This window comes from Lepidochelys kempii, chromosome 1, assembly GCF_965140265.1.
Source record: "Lepidochelys kempii isolate rLepKem1 chromosome 1, rLepKem1.hap2, whole genome shotgun sequence".
Taxonomy (NCBI): Eukaryota; Metazoa; Chordata; order Testudines; family Cheloniidae; genus Lepidochelys; species Lepidochelys kempii.
Genome location: NC_133256.1, coordinates 140,524,873 through 140,542,161, shown reverse-complemented (window position 1 = coordinate 140,542,161; position 17,289 = coordinate 140,524,873). Strand labels below are relative to the sequence as shown.

General features: G+C 38.8%; 1 protein-coding gene across 12 annotated transcripts in view; it reads right to left on the bottom strand.

Moving 5' to 3' along the window:
- CNKSR2 (connector enhancer of kinase suppressor of Ras 2) overlaps positions 1–17,289 on the bottom strand; it is a 369,205-nt gene that overhangs the window by 121,399 nt on the left and 230,517 nt on the right. For all 12 annotated transcript variants that reach the window (XR_012160437.1, XR_012160435.1, XR_012160434.1 and 9 more), the window contains 2 exons: positions 14,387–14,476; positions 12,406–12,620 (listed from right to left, as the gene is read on the bottom strand). Coding sequence is in view for 9 of the 12 variants with exons in the window: in XM_073357190.1 (XP_073213291.1) it covers positions 12,406–12,620; positions 14,387–14,476 (305 nt within the window). In the remaining 3 variants the exon portion in view is untranslated. The remainder of the gene's footprint in view (positions 1–12,405; positions 12,621–14,386; positions 14,477–17,289) is intronic.

Here is a 17,289-nt window from a genome sequence, read left to right as displayed (position 1 = left end):
AATTAAACTTGACAAAGCACTAGATAATATACCGCAGGGAATAATCTTGCATTGCCAGGGTAGACTAGATACCTTACTATCTCTCTCTCTCTCTATTTGTTTTATCATGTGAGACAAAGACAGGCTTGTCAGCTGTAGGAGGGTAGTTTTGTTTTTCAAAACAAAATTAATCTGCAAATAAAGAAATAAAATTTAGTTAAGTTATATAGTTTTCTTGATGGAAGAACCTTAAAAATGGCCAATGGTGGCTTGTTAATCAAAGAAAGAGAAAAGCTACAAACTGAAGTTCTGGAATTCAACACCTCAGTTTCACAATAGTTGTACATATTTGAGATTATGCAAACCAACTGCTGCCTGGATGATCAAATCACACTTAACAGTTCCATTTTGAGATTTGCCGCAGAGAAAGGTGAAAAAACCTCAGGGTCTATGCCAATCTGACCCAGGGGAAAATTCCTTCCCCACCCCAAATATGGTGATCAGCTAGACCCTGAGCACGTGGGCAAGATCCACCAGCCAGACACCTGAGAAAGAATTCTTTGTAGTAACTCAGAGCCCTCCCCATCTCAGCAAGAGATTGGGGGGGGAGGGTCTGTTACAAGAGTGGGTGGGTGAGGTTCTGTGGCCTGCAATGTGCAGGAGGTCACACTAGATCAGTGGTTCTCAACCAGGGGTACATGTTCCCCTTGGGGCACACAGGGTCTTCCAGGGAGTACATCACCTCATCTAGATATTTGCCTAATTTTACAACAGGGTACATAAAAAGCACCAGTGAAGTCAGTACAAACTACAATTTCATACAACTTGTGCTGTGACACTTTTGTATGTTTATGTCAGATTTTGTAAGCAAGTAGTTTTTAAGTGAGGTGTAACTTGGGCTACCCAAGACAAAAGGGGCACAGTAGTCTGGAAAGATTGAGAACTATGGGACTAGATTATTATTATGGTCCCTTCTGACCTTGAAGTCTACGAGTCTATGCTGTTTGTTCTAAGATGGTGTGACTTTGTTCATGTATTAAAGCTAAAACGATCTCAGCGACATTACTTATCAATATAATGAATATTTATGTTCTAAACTCTTCACATATGTTGCATGTGCTTTATTATTAGTGGCCTTGTGGTTAGTACAATGTAAGATGATAAGAACTGTAGTACAAGGAAAGACGATGTACAATATCACTCAGATTCTTATCCTTGGCAAACAGAGGTTGGAAGCCTGTCTCCTCCACCCCAAAAAGGGAGAGGTGCTTATCCATTATGTAGGTCACGTTTGAGAAAACTGGTGGAGACCTGGACTAGACAGCCATGTGCTCTGGCTATGAGACTCTTGTGACTGTGCACATGACTGTTTCATGCTCCAGTAGGCGTGAGGCTGGAATTCTACAGTTATTTCCTCAGTCTCCTCATTTCCCAACTGAATGAAACAACTAAAATGATTGGTAGAGGAACTCCCTCCATTAAGGCAACCGTCCATAACGGGGAAAGCCTTATATAGCTGAAGCATGGTGGGGAGGGTTACAGCAGAAGGTCTGAATAGGTGTCAGATACATCATGAATACGTGTCAGATAGCACTGACTCGGCTGTTTCACCCTGCATCACATGAAAAGGAATATTTTACTAGCAGCTTTGCTTTTGAATAAATTTTTAAGCACACTTTATTCTTCTATTACTTTGTAAGGCTACTACTTATTTTTCTACTGAAGAAAGCAGGGCTGCTCTGCATTCTTACAACTTCCACAGATGCACACCTACAGATACTTTATCCCCTCCTTCCCAGTTTTTAGTGTAGATTTGTTGGCCCAGATTCATCCATGCAGAAAGTTCAATGAAGGGAGACTGATGAGGTAGAAAGGAGGCAGTTTCCCATCCATCTGGGAGCCTGCACCAGCCAAAAAATAGGCAACACCGGGCAGCTGGGAAGACACTAAGTCAGTGAAGGCTCCGATGGAGTTTCATCTGTGACTTACACCTGCTCTCCACTGAAAGTCATGAAGGAGGGCAGGCAGTGGTACCGCCTGTCTTTCTTAAGGTGAATCCCTTTCAGGCACAAGTGGGTATCAGTTAGCATAGGAAGGTACAGTGTATCATCAGGTAAAGTTTGAGTTAGTTAATGCAACATGTATTGATTTCAAATCATTTTCATGTACCATAGCAGGGTTGGATTTTTATAGAATAATATTAATATTTCAGTGGGAGCTGGGGACACTCCACACCTGAAAAAAAATCAAGTTGGTTCTAGGTGCTAAGTATGTAGTTATATATACTGTAGGCACTCACTTTTTTCAGAATTCTGGCCGAGGTTACAAATAATTATTTATTCATCTGCAGGGGAATTTTAATAGTCATGTGTACCACCTTTACATGGGATTTTATTTTCTTACGTCTTCAATGGAAGCTACTCTGTGTACTGTAGCATAGTTATATCTAAAGCTAAGGGATTAATTTGTAACAAATTAAACTACATTTTGCCTCCTCCTCCATCCCCCACATGCATAGTGCATAGATTGTGATTTCTTCACCATGTATGCATTATTCGACAAAGAAGTATTCATGAATTTTATTTAACCTATGTCTGGTTATTTGAAATTCAAGAGTTGTTTCTTATTTGTCAACAGATATATAGCACTGGTTTTGTACACTAACTAGATGTGCAAAATTCTTTTAATCAGGTGTCTGATAAATGTTTGCAAAAAGAAATATAAAACTTGCCTTCCCTGGGAATTCAAGCATATAAACCTAAAATCATTCTGCAAACATTCATGCTACTCAGCCACAAAAGTTCATGGAAAAAAAATGAAAAAGAGGCATGAACACTGCTGAAACTAGTGTTTAAAAATTAAAGCAAATGTTTGTGGAAAATATTTTCCACTCTTCTCCAGGTTTAGTTTGCTCTTCAGAGCAACTGGTGGATTTTTTTTATACTACAAAGTGACCAGAGTAACTATAGACTATTGCATCAAAAAGAGATAGCCACAGTGCTTAATTTGTAATGAAAGAGGTGCTGGGGCGCTAGTAATCAGGTGCCAGGGCTCAAGCAATTTTTTTACATTCATAACTGATACAGCAAGCCCAGACATGCCAGGGCTATGAACTGCCAGCCTAGAGATGCCGGGACTCAGCCCCGGCAAGCCCTGGAACAAATTAAGCACTAGATAGTCATGATGTTTAAATAATTCCACTCTGTGAACTTCAAGCAACTGAAAGTAGAAAATACGCCAAGCAACATATGTTGCAACAGTACGATAACAAGTGTCCAGATTTAAACACCTACTTAAAATCTGTTTTGTTGTATTTTTTACTTTTTCCCTGTAATTGTTTTGTTAAAAGTGCAGAATTAGAAGGAAAAATAATAAAGCGGAAGTAATTTAAACACCGTTCTCCTTAAAATGAAAATAAAATTCTAGTTCTTTTCATCTACCAACATGCAATCTAAGAGCTTTAATCCTTTATTTACATGTTAAAAGGTCTCTGTGTACTAGTTTATTAGGAAACTTGTGTTGTATGAAGAAGTGCAGACCCCTCTTCTCATGTGCATGTTGCTACAATGTTTCATGCAGATACACCCTATTAATATACTTACTTGATTCAAAAAGCTTAATAAGGGTAAGTAGTATTTGTTCAAGTATTTTCTCTTTTTCTTTTATCTCAGCCTTCATGTGGAGAGGAACAGCAAGTTTATGAGAGAGAATCTACCTCTCATCAAGGGCTGGCCTTTGGGTTCTAGAAAAATCGGTAGCCACAGTCCCTCTTCCCCATTGGACCTCTAAATATGAAAGTTAATCCTCGATTTAATTTACTTAAAAATGTTTCTACATTTTTTTCTTTGCCAAAAAAATTAGATTTGAGATTATAAACCAATGACTAGGATTAGAAGTTAGTTAGATTTCTCCTAAATATCATGGTCTTCTTTCCATAGCCACCCCATCTGGTCTTTTGGGTCCCATAAAACCTGTTAGCTTAATGTTTGGTTTCACTCCAGATCAATTTTTATCTGCTGGGATCAGTGCCACCTGGGTGATCACGGACGTTGCTGAGACCTCCATGACCTCACCTGGTTGCCTGCTGCTGAGACAGCAACTCTGGTGAGCAAACGTAACCCCTGGAAACAAGGTGAGAGTCAACTAAATAATATGACTAGTCGCCTCATCTAGATGATGGACTAAAAGCAAGGGGTTCCCTCTAATCCCAACCCTGGCACTGATTCTGTGGCCTTGGACAAAACACTTAACCTCTCTGCCTTTATTTCGCCATGTACAAAGTGGGGATATGAATGCTAGGCTTTTTCACAGGTGTGCTCATTGTGATGAGTATTTAATTAGTTGAACAATACTACAGAAAGGTGCTGAAAATTACCTAAATATTCTCCCTTCTTTTTTGGATTGCTGTTCCTGGTTAAAAAGAAAGCAGTTTTTGTTTCTTTTTTTGTTTTTGGGGGTTGTTGTTTTTTTCAGTTGCAAGTATGCACAAACTGTACCAAATCTGCAGCGAGGAGCTAATGGTGGTCTCAGGCTCACATCTTCCCATATTTAATATATAAATATAAAAAAAGGGGGTATCTCAAAGTATAAATTAATTAATCCTCAACAAAAAATCCCGAGAATTGCTCTGCTTTTCTCTCTTCTCGCTCCACCCATCTTTTCTGGCTTCATAGGCCTCTATCAGTTATATCTCAACCACCAAATAAGTCCAGTCTTTTGAATGACAAGTATGCCACTCAAAAAAAGTATTGCTATCTCAGTCTCAAAATTATTTAAAATGGTGCTGTATGTCTAGAGACCATGCGAAGTTGTAACACCATTTAGCCACCTTTACAAACAGCAGATCAACAGGAACTGACTAATACACTGAACCAACAACAGAGTATAAAATCATTTGGAAAAGGAGGAAAATGACATACATGTAAGATGACCATGTGTTACATTATAGTATGGTAAGGGGAAAATGTTAATACCCTGCCTTTCACAGGGAGCCTGATTACTAGTGATGTAAACAATTTGGTACATTTGATTTGGGAACAATTTATGAATATTGCTTGTTTTACTTGCATAGTGTTCTACTGGGTTAAGTCAGTTTCTTTTTCCTTCCAATAGTAGTGCTATTTCTAGAGGGATAGAAAGTATTATTTATTTACGTTATACAGCTTGTCTTGACCCCATGACACAATTTATCTCTTAAATAACTACTTTCTTTTCCTGTAACAAAAATAAAGCCTAACATGGTGGAGAAATTCCTATGAAGTGCACTACAACAAACTTACAAAAATGTAATTGTGTGTGTCAGAGCCCTTATCTGTTGCGTCCCAAAAGTCCAAGACAATTTTAACTGCACCACTTTGTATCCAGAGTAATACATCACTTTGAACATCTGACTGTGCTTTGGATTAGCAGCAACTCAAAGAGTTTGCCTTGACTTAATAAAAATATTAACACTCTGGTTGATATTTCCTCAACAACACTGAAGAAGAAAAAGAAGAAGAAAAAACAATTTGGACAAAAATCAGTGTAGGTTTGCAGTGTTTCCTGGAATTAAAAAGACCCAAAACTATGTAGTGACATGGTGGATAATCTTAAAATTATTATTTCTCTCTCTTATCCACCTTCAATCACCTTTGGAGACTAAAATGTATACTAGTTTGCTTTCACATTTTGTTAAAGAACATGTGTATACTGATGTAACAGTTCAACACATTTAGTGGATATAATTAACAACTATTTAATTTTCAAAGCCATAACTCTTTAACATGTTTCCTGAGCAGACATTGTTGCCATGGTAAATCAATTACAAATCTTAAACTGTTTTAAGGATTTGGTAATGTCACTGTTCTGATAAAGTAAAATAAATAAAAAACAACAACAGAATAATACAATTCACAGACTACCATGCTTTTAAAGGCCTCAGGTTATTAACTCAGAACAAATCATTAATTTTTAGTGTCTGTGTGATAACAAATCTCTTTTGAATTGGATCACATTTCAGGAGATAATGGGTTGATATTTTTATTTTATTTTAACACATAAATGGTAGTTATGTGCTTTTGAATTATAATGAACATTGCTAATTACTATTACCAGCTTTATTTACAGGACAGTAGTGTATAATTTATGTAGGCAATAATCCAATTTGTCAATGTAGGTTTTTTTGTCATGCATTTTTTTTTCTTGAAGAGACATGTACAGAACCAGCTAAAAGCAAAATGATAGAGCCAGTGCCATAGAACCAGCTGGCTCTATCTGTGAATAACCAGCAACATACAAAATGAACACAGCACATATTAAATGGATTAAACACTGGCTAACTAATAGGTCTCAAAATGTAACTGTAAGTGAGGAATGACTGCATGGATTTCTAGGGATCCTATGTTATGTGACACTTATCAATGACCTATAAATAAACATACAGTCATCACTGAGATAGTTTCCAGACGACATAAAAATTGGGGAGTGGCAAATAATAAGGATAGATTAGTGATACAGAGTGATTTGGATCACTTGGTAAGCTAAGTGCAATAAAAAAACCTGTTTCGATACACCCATATATAAGGTCATACATCTAGGAATAAACAATGCAGACCATACTTACAAGATGGGGGATTCTATCCTGGGAAGCAGATTTGGGAGTCATGGTGGGTAATCAGCTGAACATGCTTCCAATGTGATGCATGGCCAAAATGCAGTGATTCTCAACCTGCAGCCCACTTGCAGCCCAATCAGCACACTGCAGCCCATGTGACATCCTTGGGGCCATACAAGTAGTATTGGATGCAGCCCACAATGGTAAATAGGTTGAGAACCACTGCGCTAATGTAATCCTTGGATGCATAAATAGGGACTCTCAAGCAGGAGTAGGGAATTATATTACCTTTGTATTTGGCACGTGTGACTGCTACTGAAATACTCTATCCAGTTTTGGTGTCCACACTTCAAGAAGGATGCTGACAAATTGACAGGGTTCAGAGAAGAGTCATGTGAATGATTAAAGGAATAGAAAACATGCCTTATAATGAGAAACCAGAAGAACTCAATCTGTTTAGTTTATCAGAGAGAAGGTTAAGGTGTGACTTGATAAGTACCTACTTGGGGAACAGAAATCTGATAATAGAAGGCTCTTCAATCTAGTAGACAAAGGTATAACTAGGTCCAATGTCTGGAAGTTGAAGCTAGAAATAAGGCACAGATAATATTCAGACTAGAAATAAGGCACAACATTTTAAGTGGATGTAATAATTAACCTTTGGAACAACTTATCATGAGTTGTGGTGGATTCTCCATCACTGGAAATTTCTAAATCAAGACTTGATCTTTGAACTGGAGCATATCTTTTAGACAATCAAAATTATTGGACTTGAAGCAAGAATTAATTCATGAAAGTCCAATTGCATGTGTTATGAGGAGGTCAGAGTAAATGATCACAATGGTCGATTTTTGCTCTTAAAAATCTATGAATCAAGTACTCTGTAGATAACTGATGGTTCACAGATCACCATTGTGACGTTGCACCTTTATAGAAATATGCTTATGAGTGTAAATATGACACAACTGGAATATGTGTTATGCTAGATATGTACCATATCTTTGCAAATGTTATGTTCTACTGAATGTATTCATCCTATTCATATGCATGTATCATTTTTATATCTGAAGTTCTGAGCGTTCACTCTATGCTTGTATTTAAAGTGTTTGCTTTAGGTAACACATAAAGCAGATTTGGTCAACATAGTGTTAAGGGGTTATTCAAGTAATTGGGAGTACTTAGCTAACAACAGACCTTGAGAGATGCCAATCCACATCTGAGCTTTCCTGGGAACATTCAAACTAACATGTAAACAATGACATCGGCCTGTAAAGAACTGAGTCATGCATGGACATGTGACTTGCCCATGTGACTCCAAATCTTCATCTTGTAGCTGTGATTCTGCACAGGAGAACCCAAGGGGTTTCCACCTACAAAAGAAAGACTATATAAGGCCCTGGGAAACCCCTCCATTTTGTCATCAGCTGGCTCAAGAGATAGCCTCTCCACCCCAAAGAGATGCCTGAAAGAAACTGGAACAAAGGTCAGTAACTACGGGGGTGTGAGTGATTGCTGGACCCAGACTAGGAAGGAGTCTAGTCTGTCAAAGAAGCTTATTGGAACATCTCTGAGGGTGAGATTTACCTGCATTTAGTTTTCTACTGTATTAGGCTTAGATTTGCGTGTTTTTGTTCTATTTTGCTTGGTAATTTACTTTGTTCTGTCTGTTATTACTTGGAACCACTTAAATCCTACTTTTTATATTTAACAAAATCACTTTTTACTTATTAATTAACCCAGAGCAAGTAATTAATTCCTGGGGGGAGCAAACAGCTGTGCATATTTCTCTATCAGTGTTATAGAAGACGAACAATTTATGAGTTTACCCTGTATAAGCTTTATATAGAGTAAAACGGATTTATTTGGGGTTTGGATTCCATTGGGAACTCGGTATCTGGGTCTTGGAGACAGGAGCACTTCTTAAGCTGGTTTCAGTCAAGCCTGCAGCTTTTGTGGGACGTGGTTCACACCTGGGTCTGTGTTTGTGCAGGCTAGCGTGTCTGGCACAACCAGGCAATGTACTGAAATCCCAAGCTGCCAGGGAAAACAGGCTTAGAGGTAGCCTCAGCACATCAGGTGGCAGTCCCAAGGGGGTTTCTGTGACACAGCCCATCACAACCATTTGAGGACATATGGTCTATTGTTTATCATGCAATGTTTTAAAAGTATTTGTCCTTAAAATGTACATGTGCACCCACATGCATGCATGCACACATACACATAACTTCTTGTACAGTATGGACTTCATGCCCATTATTTTCTTCAGGAACTAGAAAGCAAAAGTTTTGCCAGCTTTCAAGACAGCTATTACTTTCATACATACCCTCAGTATAAGTAAGAAGTGGCAAAATCTAAGTATTTAAGGAAAATGCTAATTGAAACCACACAATTATGAGTGAAGAAGCAAGTTTATCACCTTAGTTTAATTAAGCAGTATAACAGACAATGCTGTAATCATAAACAATATTTTCAGAACTATGACCTAAAAGTATTTATAAAATTTTATTCCTCTGAAGAGATTTCCATTTTACTCTTCTGCCAATATTTCCTCTGTTGTACCTACATTACTAGTACAATTTTCAGGGCCTACCATTTAATACACAGAATTTTCAATGTCTTCAAAGTGCAGCTCCTCTCTACAAAGCAACACCAAAGATGGTGTTGTGTGAAGGATTCCATGTTTGTCTCTTTCCTTCTCAGCTTCACTGCTAGTAACAGATTCTGGAAGCCACATTACACCCTTACTTATGTAGGACGTCAAGCACTCTATTTCACAATTGCTTAATGAAAAACAGATAGACCAGAAGTGGCCAAACTATGGCCCATGGGCCGCATCTGGCCCACCAGCCATTTTAATCTGGACCTCGAGCTCCCGCTGTGGAGCAGGGTCTGGGGTGGGCTTGCCCCACTCCGACGCTCCAGCTGGAGAGCAGGGTCGGGGGCCACTCCGTGTGGCTCCCAGAAGCAGTGGCATGACCCCCCTCCGGCTCCTACACGGAGGTGCAGCCAGGCGGCTTTGCTGCACGCTGCCCTGTCCGCAGGCACCGTCCCTGAAGCTCCCATTGGCCACGGTTCCTGGCAATGGGAGCTGTGGAGGCGGTGCTTGGGGCAGGGCAGCATATGGAGCAGAGCCGCCTGGCTGCACTTCCATGTAGGAGCCGGAGGGGGGACATGCCGCTGCTTCCAGGAGCTGCTTGAGGTAAGTGCACCCCGAGCCACCACCCCCATGTCCCAACTCCCTGCCCCAGCCCTGATCCCCCTCCTGCCCTCTGAACCCCTTCGTCCCAGGCCAGAGCACCCTACTGTACCCCAAACCCATCATCCCCAGCCCCACCCCAGAGTCTGCACCTCCAGCTGGAGCCCTCCTCCTTCCCCCGCCCCCACCTGCCCCAGCCTCGAGCCCCCTCCTGCATGCTGCACTCCTCATTTCTGGCCCCACCCTGGAGCCTGCACTCCTAGCCAGAGCCCTCACCCCATCCCCGCACCCCAACCCCAATTTTGTGAGCATTCATGGCCCGCCATACAATTTCTATACCCAGATGTGGCCCTCACGCCAAAAAGTTTGCCCACCCCTGAGATAGACCGTACTGTGTGGTAACAAGGTGCAGCTTACGCTGTTTTCCTCCATCTCAGAGCTGGAACACCAAGGAGACACAGGGTCTACGTGTTTCTAGCATTCTGAATAAACAACTCCCCTTGTGTTTACTATATCTCAGTCCTGTCTCTTCTTTTTTTGACAGACATGTACAATCTCCCTGAAGGCTAATGGCACTACATAGGTATCCTTTCTGGCAATTATACATAAGCAATAAAGACTTTAGATTCATTTTCAAATTTTGGTAGAGTTTGTGGTGCTACAGACAGAAAAAACACATTTTTGGAAACTAAGCAAATTGGATATGGAAACTAAGCAAATGGATTTTGGAAACTAAGCAAATTTTGGTGCTACAGCCAGAAAAAACACATTTTTGGAAACTAAGCAAACTGATAGACAACAATCATGGAACCCCAAAATAGCATTTTTCAAAAGAGACCCACACTTAAAATATGTATATAAAGAAAGGAGAGCATCAAATGGAGAAAAGTGGTGAATGCAGAAAAAAATGCGCATTATAAGAAGAACATAAGAAGAGGTGCTGAAAATTCATTACACTTGTAAAGACAGAAAAATTGCAACTTCGAACTTCCCAATTTTCAATACATTTGATTTTAAGGTTTCTTGGCTTGATTTATATTTCTGCTAGCACTGGCTGCAGACATGAGGAAGGGGATACAATTTATAAAATTTACGTACATAGAAGAGTGCAATAAAGCAATCTGACTTCACAACCCGTTAGATGAATCATTTGTTTCTACTTTCATTGATTACTCAGAGATGACAGTTTATGGACTTAATGTGTATTGCTCTAAAGGTGACACTGCAAGATGTTAGCATGAGATAAGGCAAAACACCAACTGCATGTGGATTAACATACCAGGAAAGCACATTCATTGCTCCTGTGGATCCTGTTAATTAAAGTGAACCATGAGTAGCTCTACTGTACCACATCTATAAGACCTTTCTTGAAAATGATCAGACTTGTATACACAGTAGCATCAAAGGAAGTATTAAAATTAATGGGCCAGATGATCAGATGATGTAAATCATTGTTGCACCATTGACTTCAATTAAACTATATCAACTGACAACTGCTGAGGATCTGGCCCAGTGTGCTATAAGAGGAGAACAGAGCACCTGTTTCCTACTAGTCTCAGTGGAGCTCCATCTGCTGTGAACACACACCATCACAGCAGAAATTGGGATCAAGCCACAACAACAGATCCCATGCATACTGACATTCTAGATTATGGCTCTTTTCCTGATATATGAAAATAACAGCAATTAGTTTGATAACCCTGCTGTAGAACTTATTTGCTTCTCCTTTGGAGGAATACAGTAAGCCTAAGCAGTTTATTTTTGCTATGCTCCTTCCACCCGGAGAACACAGCTATTTAGCTCAAAAATAAAAAAGTTGTGAATACATTTGTTTTCCTCCTTTAAATGTACTCAAATGAATTATTAGCAGTAATACACTTCAAACGAATGTATGAAACAAGAAGAAAATCCCATGGTATGAGATTAATTGCTGATCAAGTTTCACTTTTGGTGGAGGTATATTATGTTCCTCTACTCTGTATTAAGACCTAAACATTTAATATTTAGTAGTTATTGTGGGTGGAAAAATGATAGCAGGTCCAAAACATCTTCCTATTTTCTAACAAATACTTCATTTTTGGACATACCTAGAAGTTACTGATTTATCTGACATCCCACATCAAATTCAACACTCTTCTCTTTCAGCGTCACTTGAGTTACTGAGGGCTATATGCTAAAAGCAGCTACAGACTTTAGGATTCTTCTTAATCAAAAATAAAAAAAAAAAACCCTCAGTTTTTCCCACTATTTTATCAATCCTTTCCAGGTCATATCAATCATAGACATAGTAATATGCCTAATGATATCTGACATATGAAATCACAGTTAAATATATACTTGAATGATGATCAGATGAGATCCTTACGCAAAGGCTGGCAAGATAAAGATGTAAAACACTATTTCAAACATAATCCCCTTTAGGATCATGAGTTGATTTTAAACACAGTTGTAGATATATCCATTCCCCAGTCTGTAAGATTAAAATCAGAATTCCAAAAGATGCGGGGAAGAGGGCACAATTATAGTGAGAACTGTAACAACTGAAATAGGATCAAACAGAAAAGGGTGCAATAAGCAATATTAAAAAGTCACAAGCCGGTCTCCCATCATCATCATGCATCTTGTTATTTTTACTCACATGGTAGTAGGTGGTGTCTGGCCCAGGTGTACCAATGACTTCTTGTCTTAATGAATCCATTTGTAAACTAGGCAGCAAGGAGTAATGACTTGGACTACTATTCTTGTCTCCTTTCTTTTTGGATTTTTTCCCTGTATCCTTTTTGCTGTTCCTTTGAAACATATAGTCATCTTGAGCTATTTTCTCATTGCTCATATAGCGAAGTAATGAATTTTCTATTGAAAAAGTAATAAAAGACTGAATTGCAAATCATTTAATAAATGCCACTACTTCTTCCTAAATATACTGCACTTTACTGTTGCTAAGGTTTACTGTCATTTTTGAAGTCTTTAGCTCTGCCTCATAAAACAAAATGTATTCCAAAAATTATTTGTATGTTGTGAATATATTAACATAGCAATAGTTCTTTTGGGATGGACAAGGATTCATGTCAAGATTCATGTCAAAGAAACTAGAAAAAAAATCACTTGCCCTCTTCTCCCAAATACACAGCTATTACTTTATTATGACATCTGCAGTCTTGTTCTTAGAACAATACCCTTAATGAAAATAGATCACAGATGAATATGGTGGTGTATATTTTGCATTGACTATTTCACTTTACCTTGTTCTCCCTCTGGTTTCTAGCCATTTGTTGAGTTTCATCTTACATTTGGACAGCAAGCTTCTTAGGATAGGGACAGCTTTTTAATTGTGTGTGCACCAAGCATAGGCTTCTGATCCTTGAATACTAAACACCACCACAATACAAATAATTCCTTTTTGTAGTGGTAAGACAAACTAAGCTAGTGGTCTTTTGCTGCATACAGTAAGCTATATCCATTTTTTTTATTAGTGTATCATTGAGGTTTAAGAGTTAGCAATACTACAGCCTCAGAACTTCAAATTACAAGATGTGAACATAAAACAATGATGGGGTAAGAACAGTTTGTTAAAACATTGGTCGGTTTGTTTACCTGCCGCGTCCGCAGGTTTGGCCGATCGCGGGTCCCACTGGCTGCGGTTTGCCACCCCAGGCCAATGGGGGCTGCAGGAAGGGCGGCCAGCACATCCCTCAGCCCACATCACTTCCTGCAGCCCCCATTGGCCTGGAGCAGCGAACCGTGGCCAGTGGGAACCGCGATTGGCTGAACCTGCGGACGTGGCAGGTAAACAAACCGGCCAGGCCCACCAGGGGCTTTCCCTGAACAAGCAGTGGACCACAGTTGAGAACCACTTCCCTAGATAGTATGCTTCTCTGGGTTGGGACCATGTCTTCATGTATTGGTATAGTGCTTAGCACAATGCAGTCTCTGGGTCCTACTGTGATAAAAACATTCAGCAATGGGCATGTTTTAAATTTGTTTTGCCTTGGGCTCAATATATGGGCAACTGGGTGAAATTCTATGGCCTGTTATACAGACAGTCAGACTAGATGTTCTGATTGTCCCTTCTGGCCTTAAAGTCTGTGAATGTATTGGATGGAGGCACAGTGGAATTCTGCAGCTGAACCTTTTATCTGGGAACATTTCATCTCCGACCAGTTTCTAGCTGAGCCCTCCTAGCTCCCCCTGGGATGTTTTCCAGCCAAAAATAACAATCCATCAAGCTAAGTGGATTTAAAATATCCACATTAATTGTGTATCATAACAGTAAAACGAATTAACTATCATTTTATGGAATTTTGGGGCCAATTTCTAAAAGAGAATCAGATGGCACTATGTTCAAATAATGCAATGTCAATATAATGAAACACGGCCAAACTGAATTGGTACCCCTCTGCTGTGTAGCTTCCTCAGGCCTTATACGGAGAACATGGGGATGAGCAAAAATAAAGTATACATAATGAAAAATGGGAACACTCCAAGATTATGTTAACAGAAATCCACATGTTAAGGGAGGAACCAAATGAGGTCTTGACTTAAGGAAAGCTCCTTACAGTTTAAGTGATGCTAAGAAAAACACACAGCATTGCACAATATTAGTGTCCCAGGTCACTTACCTCTCCTACTATCTCTTTTTATCTTATTGGGATCTTCATAATCCCCTACCCAGTTATATTCCACTGGCATAGAGATAGGTCTTAGTTTGCCTAAAACAGAGAAAAAATGGTGTCATGCCACCTTCTTACAATGTCTTGTATAACTCAAAATATTTTGAATGAAGTGTTAATATGTATGTTAATCCTACAAGGCTAATTATTTATGGGAATAGATCCAGTATATCCTCTGGACAAGAGGTTAAAACACAAATTCATTCAGTCCATTATTGTTAATGGTCTAAGTGGAAGTTAAGTATTCCATGGAATTTTTCAAAAATGTTAGGAAATAACCCCACTAACAGAGAAAAAATCCCTCTCAGTAACATCAGACTTAAAACTCAAGGTTTAGAAGGAGCTTCTTCCAAGCACATAAAGGCTTCCAAGTCATTTCCACTTAGCATCTGTTAATTACTCTGTAATACAATTTGAGATATAGAGAGAATTGTTTTATGCCCTATGTGAAATGAGCTTTTGGTCTCAGACTAACTGATATCAGATCTGTGTCCATATCACAAAAATATTACCACAAATGGCCACTTTGCGTCTGTCTTAGTAGATACATCAGTGGCTGAATGGGCATGGAAACAACTATTTCAAAGCTCAAATGTAGCCTCTCTCGGTGAAGCATTTCACCCACCCCAAAACACAGCATATTAAGTCTTGAAAATTCACTCACATTTTAGAAGACAACAACAGAAAAGAGACAGATCAAATTATTATACTTAAAAGTTTTAATTTGAGAGCCATGGGGGTATTTTCAAAAAATGTTGTGAACTGTCACTCCTTTTAAGAAAGTTCCACAAGTACAGACATTGGTCAATGGAAAGGAGTTTTGCACAACCTAATTACTAGCTATTTAAGGAGATCTGAAATATTCAACAAGTTAAATAATGTACTGATACAAGATAGCAATGCGACCTCATGGCGTATAATTCAATATCTGGCAGTCCAAAAACAAAAACGTTTTAAACCCTTTTACAAACAGAATGAATTCTTACTTTTGCTTACCAATCCATTAGTCACAATGCATAACAGTATGAATATAACTTTAGTCTCAAAACACAGCAACATTAAAATGAAAATAACCTGGAAAGTTTTATTCATTGACATTACTAGAAAGACTTCTGTAAATAAATATATAGGAAGACAAGATATACAATTTGTCAGGGCTGAAACCCCACTCTGTCACTTTGAGTACAGAAGGTGAGGACCCACAAGGATTTTAAAAATTAATACTTGCCACTCCAGGCTTGTATTAAACTCCCAACATTACAGCTTTTCTCTGACCTTGGCTTGGTAAACGCTGCCACTACCTAAATGAAAAAAAAACCCTTGGACCCAAGAAGGAGCACTTGGGAATTCCTTCCTGTGGGCTACCCTCAAGCCCTTTCACCCCCACATCCCGGAAAGAGCTGAGAAAGAAAACAAGAAAATTAGCTGTTCCTACCAGCTAATCAAACAACATGCACAAACCTCTTAGGACACCAAAAATCCAATCCTGTTCTTAAAAAAGGTAAATTTTATTAAAAACAAAAAGGAAGAAAATACATCTGGAACTTAAGCTTTTGCTAGATTTTAAAAGAGCAATTCTAAAAATTAAGCACCCAAAATAGCTTTCTTGGGGGTTAGCTTAAAGTTTATAAGCAAACAAAAGCATCTGGGGTTAGCACAGAGGAGTCCACAAGCCTTAAAAAATAAACAAAAATAAACCTAATTGCATCTTCCTAAACATTCCTAAATTATTTATATATTTGGGTTGTTAAAAGTAGTTCTAGATATGATCTGATAGTTTTCATATCTGGTTCAAACTTTACACAGCATCCCTGCTGCCCGCCTCTTCAGCCCAGAGAAAACAACAGGCAAAGGGAAAGTTTCTTTCCCAATTCTAAAAAGTTCTAGCCTTCCCATTGGCTCTTTTGGTCAGGTGCCCACATTTTTTTTTCTTTACCTGGGGGACTTTTTAACCCTTTACAGGTAAAGCAAGTAGAGAACAGCTACCAAGAGGGATTTTACAGCTAACTGGCTGGGTGGGTGTCCATCAAAGGGAGCTACCCCCTCACCCTCTCCCTCACATACACACACACTTCATTTATCACACAGTTATACCGAAAACAAATATTCAAGCATGTCTGTCAAGCTATTCAAGTATGTCATGTATGGAATTATTAAAATCACGCTATGCGTTTTGTACACTGCAAGGGTTATTTATAATCCTCAAAAATAAATAAGACAGCATAGAGGAATATCTTTAAAAAAAGTTCTGTATTGTCAATGGGCACAAATCGGGGAAGTATCTCTATTCAGGAAATCGTTTAAATACTGTACCTGCTTAACTTTAAGCATATGCTTAAATCCCCTTGAAGTTACTGCTTCACTGAAACACATGCTTAAGTGCTTTCCTGAATAGGGCTAGTGTTGAACTGATGCCTATATTAGCCTCCTATATTGATACAATTAAGAATTTTCATGGTTAATTCTCTGGAAATATAAACATTTCTCTTCTGTGCTGCACTGTACTGAACTCAAACCACACTATACAAAAAATACTGCATCTATCACAACAAGACTTTTTGTAAAGCTGTAATAAAAAACAGGTAGGTCTGCTCATTACCAAGGTCCACATTCATAACAAATGTTTTCTCTAGATACTGATTTCTAAAGCTCCATATTTATTCATAAATGAACTATCCATTGGATTGCCTAAATTATCTCCTTCCCATGATAGCAAATTTCATTCATCTTCCTACTCTGCCAATCTCCTCTTCAATTCACATGGATCCTTTACATCTACTTCCTCTAAAGAACATTCTCAAGGAAACTTCTAATTTGGGATGTAAGCTGAAGCTCTCAGAGGTCAATTAGCA